This window comes from Marmota flaviventris, chromosome 11, assembly GCF_047511675.1.
Source record: "Marmota flaviventris isolate mMarFla1 chromosome 11, mMarFla1.hap1, whole genome shotgun sequence".
Taxonomy (NCBI): domain Eukaryota; kingdom Metazoa; phylum Chordata; class Mammalia; order Rodentia; family Sciuridae; genus Marmota; species Marmota flaviventris.
Genome location: NC_092508.1, coordinates 917,749 through 937,995, shown reverse-complemented (window position 1 = coordinate 937,995; position 20,247 = coordinate 917,749). Strand labels below are relative to the sequence as shown.

The following is a 20,247-nucleotide window of genomic DNA, read 5'->3' as shown; positions in this document are numbered from 1 at the left end:
GCCGCTGCCCAAAGTGCTAGTGGTCCTGTCCACTTCCGCCAAGAGGTCTCCGTGCTCCCCATCCTCACCCACAGTGGACATGGATAGCCACTCTAGAGGTGAACTTCCTGGACGATCAACCATGTGAAGAGCCTGTCCATGTGCTGACCGGATCTTTGCGCCTGGGCACGTGTGTGTGTGTGTGTGTGTGTGTGTGAGAGAGAGAGAGAGAGAGAGAAATAGATAGATACGCATCTGCTCAACTTTTTGCCCATTAAAAAAAACATAAAGATCCAGGTGCAGTGGCTCACGCCTGTAATCCAAGCGCTTGGGAGGCTGAGGCAGGAGGATCATGAGTTCAAAGCCAGCCTTAGCAACAGCCAGGCTCTAAGCAAGGCAGTGAGGCCTCTCTAAATAAAATACAAAATAGGGCTGGAAGATCAGATGCTCTTCTTTTTTGCTGCTGAGTTGCAACATTCTTGTGTGTCCTGTGTGGCTCCGGACATGCTATGGCCACCTTCTTCCAGCTGTGGTTTGCTTATTTATGCTCTTCATAATGATTTTCATGAGCAAATTTTCAGTTTTGCTGAAATGCAACTTTTTTCTTTTATGGTTAGTGCTCTTTTGTGTCCTAAGACACAGCGTGAGCTGAGGTCCCGGCAGAGCAACCTCACTGAAGACCTGCCCATGCGTTAGGTCTGTGGTTGACCAGCCTTCTTTCTTTTTGCCAATGTCACACTGTCTTGATTATCACTGTTACTGACACCATTTTATATCTTTGAAAAACTAGGATCTTGGGGCTGGGTTGTAGCTCAATGTCAGAGCACTTGCTTAGCACATGTGAGGCACTGGGTTTGATCCTCAGCACCATGTAAAAATAAATGAATAAAATAAAGGTGAAAAACAACAGGGTCTGAAGAAAAAGGAAAATATTAACATTGTTAAGTCTGGTAATGAGTGCATAAATTTTGAAAGGTTTCAAAATATGTTAAAATTAATTAAACATGGAATGGAAGACAGATTCCAGTCATGCCAGCCACAGAATTCTAAAAGTCATAATAAATTTGACAATAAATAAGTCTTTATTAAAAACTATAAAATGCTATTGACATCGCATTAATCTGAGTAACTGGGAGGTATAGTAGGGGGAGGAAAACAGTAAATTTAATGCAATACTATAAAAATCATAAGAGTGAATTTTAGGAACTTGAGATAATGCTGAAGTCAGTGAAGGCAAAACCAACAAGAGTGGACAGAGAGGGCCAATGAAGCCAGGACGAGAGATGGCCAGATGGCCTGGCCGGTGGCAAAGCGACCTGTAAGAACTGAGCGAGTCAGTGCAGCAGAGGGAACAGCAGGGAATTCCGACAGAAGAAGCAGAAGACCTAGAGCGTGCCCTGGCCCAGGACGGAGCACTCCAAGCTCGGGGACACCCACTGCCCTCCACACTGCACTGGCTGGACAGGACCAACAGGGCCCGGGGGAGCTCCAGACAGATCAGCCCTCGAACAAGAGCTGAGACTTCCGACTCGGTGTCTTGATCCACCCTCGGTTGCCACACAGGAGAGAACTTGTAAAGAAAAGAGGTATTCTTGCCTCATGGCTCTGGAGGTAGAAGTCCAGACCACGGTGCTTCCGGTGAGGGCCTCGTGCGGCTTCAGCTCATGGCAGGAAGAGGAGGGTGGTGAAGGCCAGCTTCAGCTGCCCAGGCCTCTGCCTCCTCCCTGGACACGGGGAACAGACCCCATCAGAGCTCCCCGAGGCAGCTGAGGTGAGACACCTGGGCCAGCCCTCCTGGGGTCTCTGGTGCTCACTTGGGGCCCTGGCCAGCAGGCCTTCCCCCTTGGCAGGCGGTGTGGTGGCTCTGGGAAGGACTACTGTGCTGAGCTGTGGTCTCCCTGTCGCCCCCGGCCCCTCTGTGGGCCAGTCCTGAGGTAGGAGGGCCTGAGTGGCTTTCCCGGATAGGACCTGGGGCTGCTGCCTGGTCAGGCAGGGGTACCCCTGGGCCCTGCCCCAGCTCCACCTGACCCTCGTGGTGTGGCTCTGGCAGAGCTCCCTCTCTCTGGCCTCGGTTTCCCTGTGTGTAAGCTGGGAGCCTGTCTAGGCCACGACCTCTGAAGTCCCCTCAGTATACCCAGCCCCACCAAGAGGACTCGGTGCCCATCCACCCAGAATGCAGTCTCACGGGTCAGAAGATGACATTGCAAAACAGAATTGGCAGCAGCAGTAGCTGAAATTAAATCTTTTCTTAGATCTTGGCAGAGGAGAGACTGTCCTTGGAGGAGGGTGTTTGGGGATCAATTCCTGTTTCACTGTGGCTCGGGAGGGCTGAGGGTGCTGACCGCGAGGTTCCCAGGTGGGCTCCGCCCGTCTCCCCTGGGTGAGTCACAGGCTGTGGGGGTGGGGTAGGGTATAAAGGAGGACACCTGGAGGACATCAGGAGCCGGCATGGGCAGGCAGTGACAGGGGAGAGCCAGAAAGACCCTGCAGGTCAGGGCCCAGGGACCCTGTGGTGGGAGCCCCCAGCTCAGAGGCCTCAGGCACCCCCCTGGGGCCGTGTCTGAAGGAAAGGTGAGCCCAGGATTCTCTAGACCTGCAGGAAGGGGACCCTGTGCCCTGATTCAGGGAGTGTCCCCCAGGAGCCAGCACCAGGCTGCACCTGGGGGCCATCCCTGCTGGGCCAGGCTGGCCTTCCAGATAGCCCTCCCAGGGAGGGTCCTGGAGGAGGGACAGTCACAGGGCACAGGCTTCCCCAAGGGCAGGGCACCCAGTCAACACACACACTAGGGTCCAGAGCCTGGCAGCCAGAGGTCAGTGACACCCAGCCCGTCCTACAGGCCAGCTTGATCAGCTGCCCTGGAACCACCCACAGGGGAAGCCCTTGGAAGGCTGCTGCCTGCCTGTGCCACTTGTCCTCATCTGTAGGTTCCCCTGAGGGATCCTCTGTGGGTGCTGAGGACAGGGGACACCCCAGGGCTGCTGTGGGACATGCAGGAGTCCCTCTTCTTACCTGGACTTTGGTCCCAGCCTTTTCCAGGTGCATCTGATAAGACAGAGGCCCTGATTCCTCCCCTCCCTGCTCCTGTGACCTGTGCTCCCAGCCAGGCTAGCAGCCTGGACTTCCTCTCTGGGCCCTGACCTCTCCTCCTGCCTCTCACCTCCAGCAGCCCCCGCCCCGCGCAGTGACTGTCTCAGTGCAGCGGTCAGCTCAAGGAAGTGACCACAGAACCCTGCTCCACCCACATGCACCAGGTCAGGGGCAGCACGGGAGGGAACATGAGGACATGCCCAGGAGGACAAGGCTGAGAGCTGACCCTGGGAACTTCCAGCCTGTCTTTGTTTCTGTTGCTGTAACGGAGTACTACAGAGGGGGTGATTTGCAAAGAACAGAGGTTCAGTGGGCTCACAGCTGAGGAGGCTGGGGTTCAAAAGCAGGTGGGGTGCCTGGTGAGAGCCTTGTGTGGCATCACGGCAGGGCAGGGCCCCGCCAGCAGCCCAAGTCCCTCTTCCTCTTGTCTCCAAGCCTCTGCTGCCTTCCGGGGGGCCTACCCTCACGACTCCTCTGACCCCATCTCCTCCTCAAGGCCCTTCCTCCAAAGGCCACCAGCACGTGACAATGACCCCCCCCCCTCCAGTCCTAAGCAGGGGGCCCTGACCATCACTCCACTTCGTGGTGACTTGGGCATTGACCCAGCTGGGATACCAAGGTGGGTCTTGAGTGTAGACGTCACCCCTGGGGTTGAGTCACACCTGCCCCTGGTAAGCCTGCCCCTTCTGCCCTTTACAGATAGAACTTTCTAAGAATAGTGTCCCCCAAATAAAAGCTCAATTCTGAATGTGCTCCCTCTCTCTCATCAGCCTCTGGTGACCTTCTCTTGCTCTCCCTTTTGGGGGGCCTGAGGCCGAGAGCCTGGAAGCCGTCCTGAACCTTGTGTGAAGGTAATTTGTGTCTGTTTTATTTTGTGTCACCCCAAATTCACATGAGTGACCTTAGTTCAGCCACCCTGCTGGACAGGGTTCAACATGAGCTTGTGGGGAGCCCACACCCTGCCCAGAGCTGGCGCACCCTGGTGAGGTCTAGCGTACCCGTCCTCCCCCTTCCTGCCCGGGGTCTGGGCCAGGCTGGTAAGAGAGGATCTGGGAGAGGAGACCGGCCCCGGGCTGCCAGCAGAGCGGACAGAGGCACAGGCCCCCAGAGAGCTTGGGCAGGGCCTCCGGCCACCCAGCACCCTTCCTGGAGTGCCCTGCCCTTGGGGAAGCCTGTGCTCTGTCACAGGGCACCATGGGGAGACGCTCCTCAGCGGGTGGCTCCCCCTGAGACCTTCGCCTCATCGCGGATGTAGCCCCGGGGAGACCAGGCAGAGCTCAGCAGGAGGCCTTCCCAGGAGCAGGGACACAGGCCTGACCAGGCCCTCTTCTCTCGTGGCCAGAGGCCTGCTCTCGGCTTCCGTGGTCCACCCAGGTCTCTGAGCACCAGACCCTTCACCTGTTTGATCCCAACTCTCTCAAACCAGCTTTCCAAGGACACTTTTTGGACAACTGGGGCGATTTGTCTCTGGGCCAGCTCTTAGTTGATATTAAGGAACTATTTTTAGTTTCATTAAGCATTTTAATAACACTGGGGATTTGGAAGAAAATGTCCATATTTTTAGATGCACATTGGAATATCTGGGTGAAATAGCATGATGTAAGGGGTTTTCTTGAAATTCTTCAGCAAACGTGCACAGGTAAGGCCCTGGGGGTGGGGAGCAGTGAAGGTGGGAGACAGCCAGGGTCTAACAGGAGACACGGGAAGCTGGGGTGTGCCACGCCCAGAAGGTGGACAGGCCCCAGGGTGGACAGCTGCCTCCGTCCTCACATTTCCCTGGAGACAAGCTGAGTTGGGAAGGCCTCCCCACCCGGCCCCAGCACGTGGGCTCACCCTGCGGATCCCAGGCTCCACCCAGGCTCCACCGAACCCTTGTCCCTCCCACAGGAGAGGAGTGGAGGGGCTGGCCAAGGCCGGGCCCTGGGGACATCCAGACACCGAGAAGCAGCCCTGCTGGGCGGCACCATGTTCTGGTCCCAGTGCCGCAGAGGAGCTCACAACAGGGACAGCCAGCAGCTAGAGGCTGCCCAGTCATGTGCAGCAGGGCCCGTGGCAGGGCAGTGGGCACCAGCAGCCGGGCAGGCAGCCAGGTGCCTGAGCGTGGACCCTGCTGGAAGGCCTCTCCGTGCTCCTGAAGGAGAGTGAGCACAGGGAACAGGGTCGGGGCCCTGGGAGCATCGGGGCTGGCTGTGGGGATGAGGCAGCAGGGCCAGGCCGGGGAGGCACCAGGACCTGAAGGCAGTTCAGCCCCCGAGTCAACCTGGACTCTGGGTCAGGTGGAAACACGAGCCCCTGAAAGCCCGGAGCCCCTCTGTCCTCCTGGCCAAGTGCAGACTTCCCCATCAGGGCCTGGCCTCCTGACTACACGTCCTGCTCTGTGTCCACCGACTCCAGAGGCAGCTTCACCCCAGGAGTGACAGCCATATGACCACAGGACCCTCTGGGTCTGGCACCCACCTGTGCTCTGCACAAGGGCCGCACCTTCTAATGCCTCTCCTGTCCTTCTGCCTACAGGTCACTGCCACCAGGCTCAGAATTCCGTGAGCCAGAGGGTCATGTCCAGCTGGTGGCCGGGCAGCACATTCACAGAGGGACTATCGGTATCCTTCACAGGGCACAGCAGGGACAGGGCAGGGGCTGATCTGCCTGGCCCTTTCTGAGGTCCCTCCCCTACCTGACACCCCCCACACCCTTCTTCTGAAGAGCCAGGACACTGTTCTGAGGGAGGGGCATGAATGCACAGTGTGGCCACTGGGTGTCGCTGTTTCCCTGGGGACTGCCCTCTCCCCTTGCCTCCACTGCGCTGTCCCCTGGTCCCCGAGCAGGCTTGCCCCTCCCCTGTGAGCCTCCTGCCCTGCAGGTGCACAGGGAGCCCTGGCCTCCTTGGCCCACTGCCCATGTGAGCCTCAGCCCATGCCTGGTGTGCTGGGGCCATCGTCCTCTGGCCAGAGCATCCTGGTGTCTCTGAGGCACTCGGATGTGAGGCCAGTTGTGGCCAGGAATGACACTAAGGAGAGAGACAGTGCTGCCGGCCACGCTGCCCCCCAGGCAGGCCAGCCTCTGCCAGGAAGCAGCTCCTCATGCTGCCCAGCCCTGCCCACCAGAAGCTCTTGGGTGGGTCAGCTGTGTGCTGTGCTGCCTCATGCCCCAGGCAGCGGACACAGGTCACCTGGGTCCATGCCGAGCCAGGGAGGGGGGCCAAGTGAGCCAGGAGGGCTGCCCTCTCGACAGGTGTCACCACGTCCTCCTGTGAGAAACCTTCCCTGGGAGGTGGGGACAGGCCTTGGGGAGACAAGGACTCAGCATATGAGTGCACCCGTGGCCAGGAAGAGGCCACCACCCAGCACCCACAGGAGCCTGGTGGAAGCTGCCCAGCCACCATAAAGGCCACCCCGTGAAACTAATCCGTAGAAGTATCCCAAACATTGTAGCTGACCCCTTGACCCAGAGAGGGCAGGGAGGACAGCCTGGGGAAGGCTGAGGCCACAACCACCCAGCAGCCGCCACACCTCCACGGCCTACTTAGCACAGATGGCCAGTGGCCCTGCTGGTCACCATGTGGGCCCCTGATCAGCATCCTGGGTGTGACCTGCCATGGAGCCCCTCACCTGACAGGGCTCTGCAGCTTCTCCTGCCACCTGCTTCTGTCCACCTCCCTCGTCCGTGGGCTTCATTCTTTGAAGTGACCAGACAAGAAACCGGAGAGAAGTCACTGGACAGAGGCTGGGTCTGCTGCCTGACCAGAGAGCTGCGACCCAGAAGTCGGCCAGCACCGGGAGGAGCCCGACTTCACCTCCAAGTCTGGGTTCTGGGTGACGTCTAACAGGACATGGTGCTGATGCTTGGGTGTTCTGGAACCTTGCACACATTCTACATGGCTGGGAGCTGCTGCCTGATCTTCAGCCCAGGTCTGGGGTGTTCAAAGCGAGCCGCGAGCCCCTGGGCAGGATGGCCCAGGGTGCTGCTGTCCCTCCCTGGCCGCTGAACAGAGTGTGGATGGAGGAGCTGTTCAAAGACCAGAGCAGAGCCCCAGGGAAGGCAGCAGGCGCACCACTCACTGGGCACACGCCTGGCCCCTGACTCTCACAGAGCAGACTGCAGGCCCCTCCAGGCACTGTCTCTCTCCTTAGTGTCATTCCTGGCCACAACTGGCCCCCTAGGGGACCAGGGCGCCTCTCCTGCCTCTTGGCCTCCTGTCCACAGCTCCTGCTGCAGCAACAGACCCCCAGCCTGGGGACTTGCAGACTGGACTTCACGGTCCTGGTGTCCCCAGGTAGGCAGGGCTGGCTCTTTCCAGGCCTCTCCTTGGCCTGTGGATGCCTCCTTGTCTGTCTGTCCTCATGTCCTCTGCACATAGGGACACCCGTCCTGTGGTATTCAGGGCCACCCTAGTGACCTTGTGTAACCTTAATCACTCTACAGCACCTGTGTGCAGAGTCCCGTTCTGAGGCCTCGGAGGCTGGGGCTTCCACTTGTGAATGTCACCTGATGTGACTGGACCACAAGGACACCGAGCTCCAGCGGGCCCCTCCCCTCCTCGCACACAAAGTCCATCCTCCGTGACTCTGTGGGGCTCTTGGCTCCAGGGTCTTGCGCATGCTGTCACCAGGACCTGCCTGCTCTGGGCCCCCTCCATCCCCCGCCGGCCCACGTGGGGTCAGATCTTGGCTCTTCCTGCTGACTGCTCCGTGCCTCGGGTGTGCCCTGAGGCCACAGCTCCATGCCACACGTGTCCCCTCCTGACCCAGCAGGCTGGAGCACCAACCCTGAGCATTTCCTCACCATTCTGTTGATGACCTTTTGCTCTCCTAGGGTGGACACAGGGAAGATGGTCATCAGTGACAGTGGCAAGACCAAGCAATGGTTGGGGCCAGGAGGCGGCTCCTCTCCAGGAAGGGAGAGAGGCCAGGCGGGGTCACGCGCAGCAGGCAGTGAGGCGGCCTCATCAGCGGCAGCTGACCAGCCGAGCAGCTGAGCAGTGCTGGGGGCCCATGCACCTTCCTGAGCTGCAGGAAAGCTGGTGTGCCCTCTGAGGGGTCCCTGAGACCACCCTAGCTCCCTGGCTTGCTGAGACAGAGCCGGGAGATGGGAGAGGGCACAGGAGGCAGCTCCTCATGCTGCCCAGTCCTGCCCACCAGAGCAGAGGTGGGAGGTGCCCTCTGTCCAGGGAACCAGCAGGACCTTTCCCAGCGTCTCTCACACAGTAGGTCCATGAACCCCAGCCGCAGGCGAGGCTGGGACCCACATCCTGCCCCATGGGACAGAACTGGAGCTGGGAGCCCAAGGCAGGGATCTGATTCCCCGGGAGCAGACCCCTTCTGCAGTCTGTGGCACTCTGGGGAACACTGGTGGCCCACAAGGTCAGACCGGCCTGGGGGCCGAGAGCCTCCAGCTGTGACGCCCAGCTCTGTAAGAGCCAGCTGTGTCCAGGGCAGGCCTCTTCCTCAGCTGTGGCTGGCCACAGGCGGCCGTGCCCTCCCTGGGTCTGAACCTGGCCCGGCACCCAGCGGTTTGGTAAGCACCTTGGTCCAGCACCCCACTCACACGCTGCGCGGAGTCAGCGCCAGGCCTTCGGAGGGGTGAGCAGCGGGGGCCAAGGTGCAGCTCAGGGTGCAGGTGGCCGCCCTGGGAGCTCCTGGGAGAGCCCGGCTGCTGGTGCTCGACGGGCGGCAGCTCACAGGTGTCCAAAGCAAAGGTGCCACAGCTGCCCAACTCAAGGTTCCTTCCTGGGGTTGCAGTAACCAGCGGCCACACGCCGGCCACCCAGCCAGATGTCCCCAGCTCTGGAGGACAGAAGTCCAAGGGCAGGCTATGGGGCAGCAGTGCCCTCAGACACTTCGGGGAGCACCCTCCTGCCTCGTGCAGCTCTTGAGCTGCCTCGCCCTCTCTGCCTGGTCCCCACGCAGCAGGCACCCAGGGTGTCCACTTGTGTGTCCAGATATCTCTTGTCTTATAGGGACACCAACCACAGGGTCAGAATGACCTACTTCACCTGATCACAGCTGCAGAGACCTGAGTGTGGGTCACACGGCACCTGGGTCAGCACAGGGACTGGGGTTGTGCTGGAACCATGGTGAGCAGGCGGCAGATGGATCAAGCCCCGTCTGAGCCTGCCCAGGTGGCCGGGGAGCCCTGGTCCGTCCCCGCCCTGCTGCTGTCCCCAGGACCCAGGCTCCAATCAGCTTGTGGCCTGGGGCAACACCTTCCCCTGGTTGCAACACTGGGCTCCAGCTGTGCCAAGGCAGGGAAGGTCACCCTCTGCCCTGGCCCTTAGGGCCTGGGCTCCCTTTGCCTCCCACATGCCACGTCGGGCACACAGACCTGCAGAGAGGGGTGTCCTGTGGGGAGGAGGCAGAGGTAAACAGATGTGTGACTCTTGCCCGTGGCCCGAGGGACGTGCCCTTGACAGGAGGGAGGCCATCAAGGACGTGCAAGGGCATCCAGACATTAGGGACGACTCCTACAGGGCCCAGCACCCAGTTCAGGGGCCCCGAGGTGAAAGCAGCAGGCAGGGGCTGTGCCAGAGGCACAGAGGGGACAGAGCCCAGGAGGCCCCAGGAGCTAGGACAGCTCTGGGAAGGGGCTTGGGGACAAGGGGGAGCCCCAGTGGAGCAGGCCCTGAGCCCTGGTGGGGTGTGCTGTCCCTGGGAGCCAGGCAGGAGGTTCCCGGGTGGGTGTGTCACCCAAGCCAAGGGGCACAGCAGTGGTCTGGGGTCAGCTCGGAACAGAGGAGTGGGTTGATCTGGGGCTTCAGCTGGTCAGTGCCATGGCTGGACAGGGCCTGGGGCTGGGCTGACCATACTATGACCCTGGCTGCCCACAGCCCCGTGTGCCTGACAAGATGGCCCAGCAATGACAGCTCTGCTAAACCAGGAGCCCGTCACCAGGGAGGGTCCGGTGTGTGGTCCCAGGTAGAAGCTGCTGCCTCCCTGGTCACTAGGAAAGAACAGGCTGGGTTTGGGGTATGTGAAGCCAGAGTTTCCCCTGGCTACTAAAGCCCAGGATGTCCCCTTCAAAGGGGTTCAGGTCCACCAACAGAGGGCAAAAAGCCTGATCAGGTGGCCACGGGCTCCTGAGCACCTTGAGAAATAGCTGCGCTGCCGGAGGGCACATCTGGGCTTCAGGTCTACACAGCTCACCGTGTGCTGGGGGCAGGGGCAGGGGCCCGGCGGACACACCCACCTTCCTGACTTCTCAGGACACCCACGGCTCTTCTGGCCCCCGGGTCTGGCTCTCCTCTTCTGGGAGCCTGGCGTCGCACCCATTCTGTCCACTTGCTGGCCAGCGAGGAGAGGGTCCTGGGGTGAATCTGTTGTGGGTTATGAGGGTCTAGACTTGAGGCCCTCTGCTCTCATAGGACGCAGGAAACGCTGGCTTCCAGGAGGTCAGGGCTGAGTGTGTGAGGGAGCCTCCTTACCCACAGCCGAGGCACGTTGGCTGCAGGGAGCCTGTCCCCCGGCTGAGCCAGGTCAGGAAGCTACGGTCGGTGTGGGCCTATCTGCCCTCCAGGGGGTTTTCATGAATAAAGTTTTATTGGGACCCAGTTCATTTTAGTGGGGGTGTCACCAGGGACAGTAAGGCCTAAAGCCTAGAATGCTTGCTCTCTGACTCTTTAAGGAAGACTTTTCATAACCCTGGAGGAGCAGGTCTGCTGGGCTGGCGTCCCTGGGCTGACGGGGAGGGGTCCCCCCACTCTCTGCTTCCCTTTGACTGCACTCCAGAGGCTCCCCTCCCCCCCACGGTTCAACACCCCTGCTGTCCACCCTGACAGCAGGGCAAACATCGATAAGGGTTCAAATGACAATAAAAGGCACAGGGACAACAGGGGTGAGGCCCATCGACCGGCCTCACCTGTGTGTCCAGTGCAGGGAGAGTTGGGAAATGTTCCGAGTGCTGGCCAAGGCCAGAGCAGCCCTGGGGCCCTGACAGGTTGGTTGGGTGCAGACCATGGCCTCCCACCGGCTGCTTGTGCCTCCCCCCGAGGCCCTGCGCAGGCCCCTCTCCATCCCTGACCGGCTCCTGCTGACCCCAGGCCCCTCTAACCTGGCCCCTCGAGTGCTGGAGGCCGGGGGACTGCAGGCGATCGGGCACATGACCAAGGAGATGTACCAGGTGGGCCTCGGTGGGCAGCAGCTGGGCTTTGGTTTACAGGTGTGGTCAATTGGAAGAGGGCCCTGACCCAGGTGTCCACTGCCCAGGTCATGGATGAGATCAAGCAGGGCATCCAGTATGTGTTCCAGACCCACAACCCCATCACACTGGCTGTCAGCGGCTCGGGAAACTGTGCCCTGGAGGTGGCCCTGTTCAATCTCCTGGAGCCTGGGGACTCCTTCCTGGTGGGCACCAACGGCATGTGGGGGCAGCAGGCTCTGGAGATCGGGGAGCGCATAGGTAAGAAGAGGACGGGCAGCTGTGGCCCTCGGGACCCTCCCCAGTGCCTCTGTGGATGAAGCCTGCCAGAACCTCCATCTGCCAAGCTCTGGCTATTGCCGGTCCCTGGACAAGGGCTCACCTGTGTGACCTTTCCGTCACCTCCTCCACCAACCCACTGTGTCCTCCAGCAGGCCACAGCCCCCGTTGGGCAGCCACAGGGTGACAGTCCCTATCTCCTGCCGCCCAGATTCTGACCCAGCTGTTTCTGGGACGTGGGGGTACAGCTGCAGGGAAGCCCCTGGGGCCCCGGGCATCCCCCTGGGACAGGACAGGGCTTCAGAGGTGGAACCCTCCCCCAGGTCTCAGAACAGCCTCTGTCTGGAGCCTGTGCCCCCGACGGGGCTCCTTCCCGGGACATAGGACTCAGAGACATGGGCGGGACGGGGCCTGCTTCCTGGCTACCAGCCCCCTCGGGCGAGGCCGCTGTGGCACTTCCTCATTCGGTCCCGCGTCCGACCCTCTGGGCTCTGTGTGGCCCCTCCCTGCAGAGCCCAGCTGCTCGCCCTGAGTGACCAGGCCTGGCTGGGCTCAGGATGGCCACGCAGGGAGCCCTGAAGAGTCTGACCCACAGCCCTGGAGCGCGGGGGGTGGGGGCTGTGCAGGAAGAGCCCTCCCAGTGAACAGGCTCCGCCCGCTCTGAGGGCCAGCCACCCAGGCACCAGGGTGATGGGGTCCTGCCCCCTGGGTCCACCGCTCCCCAGCACTGGCTCCTGCAGTGTTGTGGGGCTGCTCACTGCCCACTCTGCCCCTGGCCAGGAGCCCATGTGCATCCCATGATCAAGGAGCCCGGAGGCCACTACACCCTGCAGGAGGTGGAAGAGGTACCAGGTGCCCGGGGCTGGGGTTGGAGGGGGCGGGCCCAGCAGGGCGGGGTCAGCCTGGGGAGCCAGGGCCTTCCGCTGGTCCTCAGCCCTTTCTACAGGAGGTCCCCCCCATGCCTGGCCAGAGGGGGACATCTGATTCCGTCTGGCAGGGAAACTGAGTCAGGAGCCCTCTCCTGGGGCAGGACACAGGTCCTGTCCCTGATACTCAGGGTGCGGCTGCTCCCCGTCAGGCCAGGCCAGTCCCAAACTACCAGGCTCTGGGTGCAGCTGACCGTCCCACGGCCCCACAGGAGGCTGGGGCACCATTTCTTGTCCCAAGTCCTCCTCTTGGAAACAGTCCCCTCCCAGAGCTGAGCCGCCCAGGCTCCCCTCAGCAGCCACTGACCGAGGGCGGAGGCCTGCCCACACCAGTCGCCAGACAGGCCTGCCCACGGCGGGAATGGGGTGTGCACTGGTGATCCGACCCTCCCTCACCAGCAGAAGTGCCTCCCCTCTCGGCTGGGCCCACAGCTGTCCCTCTGTCCCTCAGGGCCTGGCCCGGCACAAGCCAGTGCTGCTGTTCCTGACCCACAGCGAGTCGTCCACGGGTGTGATGCAGCCCCTGGACGGCTATGGGCAGCTCTGCCACAGGTGAGCCTCCCTGGTGGCCGAGCCGGGGCACCGCTCGAGCCTGGCTGGAGGCCGAGGGCCTTGGGTGGCCATTTCCCTGTCCCCAGCCCCACATTCCCTGCCTCTTCCCCATGGCCTTGTGTACAGGCCCCCTTTCAGGGGCCATGGGCTGACCCTGGTGCCATGGGCTGACCCTGGGCTGGCTAGTTTCTCAGAGGAGGACCTAGAGCTGGGGGCAGGGTAAGTGCCCCAAGGCTGGTTCCCCCCAGGGCCCTTCGCCCTGCAGGCCTCGTGGCTGGACCAGGTCCTGCCCCCATGGTGCCCCGAGATCCCAGTGCCCAGAACTGCGCCTGCCCTCCTCTTTGCCCCCAGGAAACAGGGGCAGAGCACTCTTGAGCCGGCGATGTGTCTGTGCGATTGACCACAGGGTGGAAGGCCAGAACTCCCCACGGCCAGGGAGGGCCAGCGGGACCCAGGGACAAGGGCGCTTATGTGGGCAGCCTCTTGGGGAGACTTGGGCCTTGTGCCTCCCGGTCACTGGGCCCTCAGGCTGAGGGCTCAGAGCCCAGGCTGCCCAGGCTGAGCCTCACACACAGTCTGGGTGGGATCCAGACACACACATGGACACAGCCCCGTGCAGCGGGCTCCAAGGAACCCGGTGGGAAAAGAAGCCTCCAGGAGGCCGTGGCTCCAGTGGTAGACACCTCCTGTCTCCCTGCTGGCCTTCCAACGCTTCCCAGGCCCCTCTGGGTGCCCCGGGCAGGCGAGGCCTGAACACCCCGGGCCACTCCTGCTGCCCTCTGCTGCCCTCTGCGTTCACCCTCCTCCAGGCACCAGTGCCTGTTCCTGGTGGATTCTGTCGCCTCCCTGGGCGGGGTCCCCATCTACATGGACCAGCAAGGTAAGCGTGGGCCCCACAGCTGGTGAGTTCCAATGGTGAAGCCCTTGTGGAAGGTTCTATCTAACAGTGCCTGTAGGCCCACCCGAGTCCACACCTGGGCTCCGAGTCCTGTCTTCATAGGCTGGGCCAGCACCAACTCCTCACTGGGTGTGTAAGTTCAGTTCCTGTGACTATAACAAAATACCTGAGGCAGGATAGCCTATGAAGAAAAGAGGTTTGTTTAGCTTATGGTTGGAAGGCAGAAAGTCCAAACACCATAGCATAGTCTCTAGCACACCCACACCCCTGCATCACCTTAGGCATATGACATCATGACAGAGGGAGACATAGCAAGGCAGGAAGCCAGAGATCAGGGAGGAGCCAGACTCATTCCTTTATAGCTACTCTCTTTTATAACAACCGCAGGGTTGAGTCCTTCTGAGGGCAGCACCCAATGACCCGGTCACCTCCCCCAGGGCCTAGCCTCCCAATATCACCGCATGGTGGACAGAGGGCCCAGCCCACCAACCCTGGGACCAACTGCATCACACTGTGGCAGCAGGGGAGCAGGTTAAATGAGCCTTCGGGAACCCAGGGCTTCTGCCTGCGGCCCGGAAGGGGCCTCTCCTCTGGGGGGGCCCCAGGGTGGCCCTGGGAGCTGCAGCAGAGCTGGTGGGAGGAGGGAAGGCCAGGTCTGTCCATCAGGTGCAGGGGCTGGGCTGGGCTGCAGGCTGGGTGTGGAAGGCTGTCCCTCCTGCACCGCGCCAGGCGTGGGCCTGAGGTCCTGGCTAGGACATCGCAGCACCAAGATCTGAACCCATGACCACCCCTCCCCAGCCTCCACACTGAGAGGAGTCAGTCCACCAGCCACAGGATGGGGCCTGGGAAGGGCAGGCAGGGCTACAGAGTGACCTGCCATGAGCTGTGTCCCCAGGCATTGACGTCTTGTACTCGGGCTCCCAGAAGGTCCTGAACTGCCCCCCAGGGACCTCCCTCATCTCCTTCAGCAACAAGGCCAAGTGAGTGTCCTGCAGACCCCCCCAGCCCATGGGCCCCCAGGGAGGGAGACTCGTCCGGAGCTCCTGCCGCCCCCCAGACCGGGGTCCTGAAGGGGCCTGCATTCACTGAAGGGGTGGTGGGGAGAGGGGAGGCACAGATGGGCCTCAAGTCCCCTGGGGACAGTCCTCCTGTGCAGGACGCAGGGCTGGGTTCTGAGGCTCCCAGGAGCACAGCAGGGACAAGGCCCCAGAGACCCAGCCCTTCCTCCACCCAGCCCGGCCTCCAGGAAGTGACCAGGAATGGCCCAGGATGGGCGCCAGCCACGCTCTTCACCCTGCAGTGTCCAGACCTTTAGTCAGGGCCAGGTCAGAGGGCTCGGGCAGGTTGACAGCCCAGCGGGCGGCCACCGTCCAGCAGCAGCCCGGCCAGCCAGGCACCACCCAGGACAGAGACAACCTGGGGCAAGGTCAGGGGTTCTGGGGGCCAGGGGAGGAGTCCAGGGGGAGCTGGTCTGAGAGTGGAGCTCAGAGAAAGGCCCTGCTGGAGGGGTCAGTCTGGAAAACAGACGTGTCCCAGGGCCCCAGAGTAGAGCGGCAGTCCCTGACGGAGCCCCGGCCGGGCAGGGTGCAGGGGCAAAGTGGGGGTCCAGGTGGGAGGGACAGCAGGGGCAGTGAGGGCTGCCAGCCCAGGAAAGGGTGCTTGGTGCTGGGCCTGGACCACACCCCAACCTGTAGCCCAAGCCCCACGGGAGTGGCCGCCGCCAGAGGGGCGGCCTCAGCCGTCCTGCCCTCTGCTGTTTAAGTCAGGTTCAGAGCTGGCCAAGCAGCAGACCCCCTGTCTCTAAGTGCGTCACCTTCGGGGACCTGCAGGGTGAGCCAAGATGACCCTGCGGGAGCAGACCGAGGGAGGGACTGAGGGTGGAGGCGACTGGCCTCAGGTCCCCAGGTGACAGGGTCACGCCCACATGGGCCCAAGGGCCAGCAGGGCTGGGCTGCCTGAGGACCCCCTGCCCCACCGGCCCACGTGGTCCCCGGGGGTCCTGCTCCCAGCCCATGACACAGGACAGGCCCAAAGAGCCAGGGCCAGAACACTGAGGCCGCTTCCTCCACAGGCAGAAGGTTGACGCTCGGAGGACGAAGCCCTTCTCCGTCTTCATGGACCTCAAGTGTCTGGCCAACTTCTGGGGCTGTGACGACAAGCCCAGGGCGTGAGCAGGGACGGGGACGGGGACGGGGACGGGTCTGGGGACGGGGACGGGAGCCCAGGACGTGAGGACGGACACGGGGACGGGGACGGCTGGCCTGGCCCTCCCTGCACACCGGCCACCTCTCCCTCTTCTGATCAGAACCCCTGCCTTCTTGCCTGCGCCCAGGAGAGCCCCGGGACCGCCTGACCAGGTGTCCCTCGCCCTCGCCAGGCCCCTCTCACGTAGCCTGGACACTCAGGCCCAGCAGAGGGGCCCCACACCCTCTCCATGTGCCCTGTCCCCCAGGCTCTCTGGACCTGGCCCAGCAATGGCGTCCCCTCCCCAGGCCCCAGTTCCTCTCCATCAGGAGAGGGGGAGCCAGGGGCTGCATGAGGTGACCTCAGCCTTAATCCCCAGGCCCCATGTGTCACGTATGGGCCAGGTCCCCATGGTACAGAGTGCAGGGCTGGCTTTGCAGGGACACAGGGCTGAAGGGACGCAGTGGGACGTAGCGGCTTCTTTTCTGCCCACCACTCTGCATGCTGGCCAGCTGCCCTCCACTTGGTCTATGGTCCTGAAACTGGACCATACCCCTGGCAAGGGGCTGCCCACGGTCAGCCACTGCCCATTCTCTCTCCGTGGGTCACACCGTGCTGTCTCCCAGGTACCATCACACCACGTCCGTCATTGGCTTGTACAGCCTGAGGGAGAGCCTGGCACTCATGGTGGAGCAGGTGAGGGGCAGGGGCAGGGGCTGGGTCCAGTGCAGGGGCCCCCCACCCTGAGGACAGGGCGCCTCCGGGAGGCCGCACTCCCTCGCCGCCTGGAGCTGCTCTGGGGAACCGGGAGGAGAGGGTCCTGGGCAGCTTTGCTGAGGGCCTGGCCTGCGGAGAAGGAGGTGCCCACAGGGTGGAGGCAGGGTCCTGTGCCAGAGCTGCCAGGCAGGGGAGGCCTGGGCTCAGGCCCCGAGGATGGTGGACCTGGGCAGGAGGTGCACAGGACGACAGAGCCCAGGGACATACAGGGACGTGGGCAGGTGCCACTCTTTCTGCCCTTCTGTTGTGAGCGAGCAGGGTCAGGTCCAGGGAGCAGAGCTGAGAGAGTTTGAAAGACAGGAGGACAGGGAGCAGGGGCGGTCACAGGGGCCAGGGGCAGTAACTGGTACCAGTGGGCCAGCAGCCACCCTGGTCCATCGTGTTGTCTCACAGAAGACCACAGGCTGAGAGACCACAGACCTCAGAAACCTGTTGGTGGCCTTGGAGGGCAGGAAGTCCAGCTACAGGTGCATCTGGTGAGGGCTTTGTGCTGCGTCAGAGCGTCTTAGGGACCCATGTGGGCCACAGGGACAGCAAGGAGGGCCACCCAGCACACTGGGCCCACCTCCTGAGGGCTCTGACTGCCGTGCTGGGCAGGTCTGCCTGTGAACTGGACCCCACACCACTGCAGGGCCACTATGTCCAGGGAGAGGCTGCCATTCCTGTGGGCACGTGCAGTGCCCAGAGCTGAGCTGGCCAGGCCAGGTGTCTGTGACCAGCATGTGGGTTTGTCTTGGGCCAAGTCCCCCTTTGGGACACTGGATGCCCAGTGCCCACTATCCTCTGAGGCCACTCCCTGCCACCAGCCCAGAGGCCAAGAGGGCCAGGAAGGGCCCCTGGACCGTGGCCACTGGTTCCTTTCCGTGCCCACACATAAAGCTGCGGCCTGAGGGCTGGCTTGGTGGCATGGTGACCCACAGCTGGGTGTCACCCACTATGTGTGTGCACCCAAGGGGACAGGGATGAGGTCTGAGCTGGGAGAGAAAAGAGGGCAGCAGGAGAAGGGTCCAGGAAAGGGGGCAGTCTCAGAGGAGTCTGGTGGTCTCAGGCTGTGGGCACGGGTGGGCAGGGAAGATGGCGGCCACGGTGGAGGGTGGAGGGTGGAGGGACGAGGTCTGGGGAACGAGTCTCACTGGAGGTCACGGGTCATGGCACTGGGAGGCCCAGGGTTGGAAAGCTGACCCCTCGCAGGAAGTGAGTCCTGGTTCTGATCCACTCCGTCCTGTGTGGCCAGGAGCTCCTCCCCTTGCTGGGCAGTCCCCTGCTCCCAGGGGCCCCAGGCACCCACCACACCCTGGTGCCCACCCCCCTGCCTTCCAGACGCAAGGGCAGGCCCGCCCCGAGTCTGCCAGGGCCCCAAACAGGGCTCCAGTAGCCCCCAAGGTGTGGGTCCCCATAGTCCCTCTCCCTCGGGGAGCGGCTCCTGCCCTGCTCTGCCTGAGTGTCCCGCCATCTCCCCCAGGGCCTGGAGAGCAGCTGGCAGCGGCACCGTGAAGCCTCCGCATACCTGCACGGGCGCCTGCAGGAGCTGGGCCTGCAGCTCTTTGTGAGGGACCCGGTGAGGAGGCCCGGGTTGACCATGGGTGGGGAGGGTCAGCTGAAGAGGCAGACTGCCCGAGCGACCGAGGCGAGAACTCGCGGTGGGAGGACATTCTGCCTTTGAGTGGAAATGGCTGCCCTGCCCTGGTGAAGGGACTGTGGGCCCTGGGAGCCTCAGAGGCTGGGACCGCTGCCCAGGGAGCCCTTGCTCTCCTGGGCTTCTCTGGGCCCTGAGGCAGGGCAGTCAGGCCAGGGCAGGAGCCCCAGTGGAGCCACTGCAAAGGGCACACAGGTCATCTGGCTGCTTGCTGAGCCCAGCACTTCCTGCAGGCCCTCCGGCTGCCCACGGTCACTGCTGTGGCGGTGCCCGCTGGCTATGACTGGAGAGACATCGTGAGCTATGTTCAAGACCACTTCAACATTGAGATCTCGGGCGGCCTCGGGCCCTCCATGGGGAAGGTCAGCGGTCTCTCTGGGCCAGGCCTGTTGCTCCAGGGCATTTCCCGCCCACCCCACCCTGGCCAGAGGTCACCGGGCACACCCTTTCCAATTCCTCTCAGAACGTCCTTGTCCTTCCTGCCCTCCAACTGGACCTTGAAGTCCAGCTGGAAATCCAGGCCCAGTCCAGCTGCTCTGCAGAGCCAGAATTGCTGAGTGACCTCCACTGAGTGCCACCCTGGTGCAGAGGGGAGAGGGCTGGCTTTGGCCTGGGTCTTTGGGGTCTTCATCTGTGTCCCCCCTGCATGCTGGGTGGGTGGTGACCATGGGTGAGCCCAGCCTGGCTCTGCCCAGGCCTCATTCAGGGCTGGGGATCCACAGACAGAGGCTGCCACATGCCCTGACCTGTGCCCACCAGGTGCTGCGGATCGGCCTGCTGGGCTGCAACGCCACCCGGAAGAGCGTGGATCTGGTGATCGAGGCCCTGAAGGAGGCTCTTCGGCACTGCCCTCGGAACAAGCTGTGATGCCCGCACAAAGCCCCTAGCACCTGGGGGGGCTGGGCTGAGGCAGGAGCCCACATACCACGCAAGTCACCAGGCCTGGGGACAGGACAGCTGCTGGCCCAGCCAGGCAGACAGTGGCCAGGAAGAGGGAGACGGGACTTTCAAAGGAGCCGCAGTCCCTGCAGGCACTGACCTCTGGGAATAATCAATAAAGCACTGGTCAGCCATGGCCTCTGCTGTGTGGGGGGGCCTTCTGCTCCCCATACCACCCAAGTGGGGCCCTTTGAGGGTCACTCCTTGTCCTGGAGCCTGTGGGTAAGATCCTGGGGCTGGGGCCTGTCACCTCACTGTAGCCCCAGACATTACCCCCCAAAACACCCTCGCATGCCGCCTCCAGGAGAACCTCAGGAAGCCCCTCCCAGGACACCCAAGTGCGCACAGTCAGACCCGTGCCCGTGGGGATCCAGGCCCTGCAGCCTCGGCCACCAGCCCCAACTCTGCCCGCCTGAGCCCGCTGCTCCTCAGCTGGTTGGTCAGGCCTTTGGCCTCCACCCTCACGTCTAGGGGATTTCTGACCAGGCCAGCGGCTTGACCCCTCAGAGAAGCACAGGACAGCCACAGCCGTACCACATTCCCACAGGTGGGCCCACAGCACAGACGCAGCACTGTGCAGAAAGGGTGTGATGCTCTGTGCACACAGGAGGCCCTGAGCAGACAGAGCCTGCTGGCCCCAGGGTGCTCACAAAACCTGGAGGACCACACAGACGCCGTCACAGCACAGCCACGACGGGGGGAGCCTGGCAGCACAAGGACGGGGAGGTCTGGGGAGGGGGCTGGAGGGCCCAGGGGCCAGGAGGCGCAGGGCCGTGCGGTCATGTGGAGACTGTGGCCTTGGTCCGGAAAGCAGCCTCGCCTTGCCTTCTCCCAGAGGCAGACAGTTGGAGCTTAATTC

At 62.6% G+C, this 20,247-nt stretch overlaps 1 protein-coding gene and 1 long non-coding RNA gene across 9 annotated transcripts; one reads left to right on the top strand and one right to left on the bottom strand.

Annotated features, from left to right (window-relative positions):
* Window positions 1-1,038: 1,038 nt before the first annotated feature.
* Window positions 1,039-3,296, bottom strand: LOC139707742 (uncharacterized). Its single transcript, XR_011709203.1, has 2 exons — window positions 2,990-3,296; window positions 1,039-1,703 (listed from the first exon to the last, which is right to left on the bottom strand). It is a non-coding gene; the product is annotated as an uncharacterized lncRNA (long non-coding RNA).
* Window positions 2,272-19,524, top strand: Agxt (alanine--glyoxylate aminotransferase). Of its 8 annotated transcripts, XM_071619490.1 has the most exons (17): window positions 2,272-2,359; window positions 3,144-3,329; window positions 3,503-3,686; window positions 3,838-3,918; window positions 5,582-7,340; window positions 7,490-9,140; window positions 10,425-11,179; window positions 11,266-11,458; window positions 12,257-12,321; window positions 12,854-12,954; window positions 13,764-13,834; window positions 14,748-14,832; window positions 15,924-16,019; window positions 16,663-16,732; window positions 18,276-18,371; window positions 18,683-18,811; window positions 19,209-19,524. In XM_071619490.1, the coding sequence occupies exons 7-17, from the start codon at window positions 11,015-11,017 to the stop codon at window positions 19,314-19,316; spliced, it is 1,179 nt and encodes a 392-aa protein (XP_071475591.1). In that variant the 5' UTR covers window positions 2,272-2,359; window positions 3,144-3,329; window positions 3,503-3,686; window positions 3,838-3,918; window positions 5,582-7,340; window positions 7,490-9,140; window positions 10,425-11,014; the 3' UTR covers window positions 19,317-19,524. The 8 variants fall into 8 exon arrangements, with proteins under 8 accessions (XP_071475591.1, XP_071475586.1, XP_071475588.1 ...); XM_071619485.1 differs by having other exon boundaries at window positions 3,147-3,329; window positions 7,490-11,179; XM_071619487.1 differs by having other exon boundaries at window positions 3,144-3,231; window positions 3,564-3,686; window positions 7,490-11,179.
* Window positions 19,525-20,247: the final 723 nt, after the last annotated feature.

Bases quoted from the DNA above. Each gene is read 5' to 3' on its own strand.
- Agxt (XM_027951756.2), top strand. From the start codon at position 11,015: ATGGCCTCCCACCGGCTGCTTGTGCCTCCCCCCGAGGCCCTGCGCAGG. The intron at 11,459-12,256 runs GTAAGAAGAGGA...GCCCCTGGCCAG, and splicing joins GGAGATCGGGGAGCGCATAG to GAGCCCATGTGCATCCCATG. The intron at 16,733-18,275 runs GTGAGGGGCAGG...CATCTCCCCCAG, and splicing joins TGGCACTCATGGTGGAGCAG to GGCCTGGAGAGCAGCTGGCA.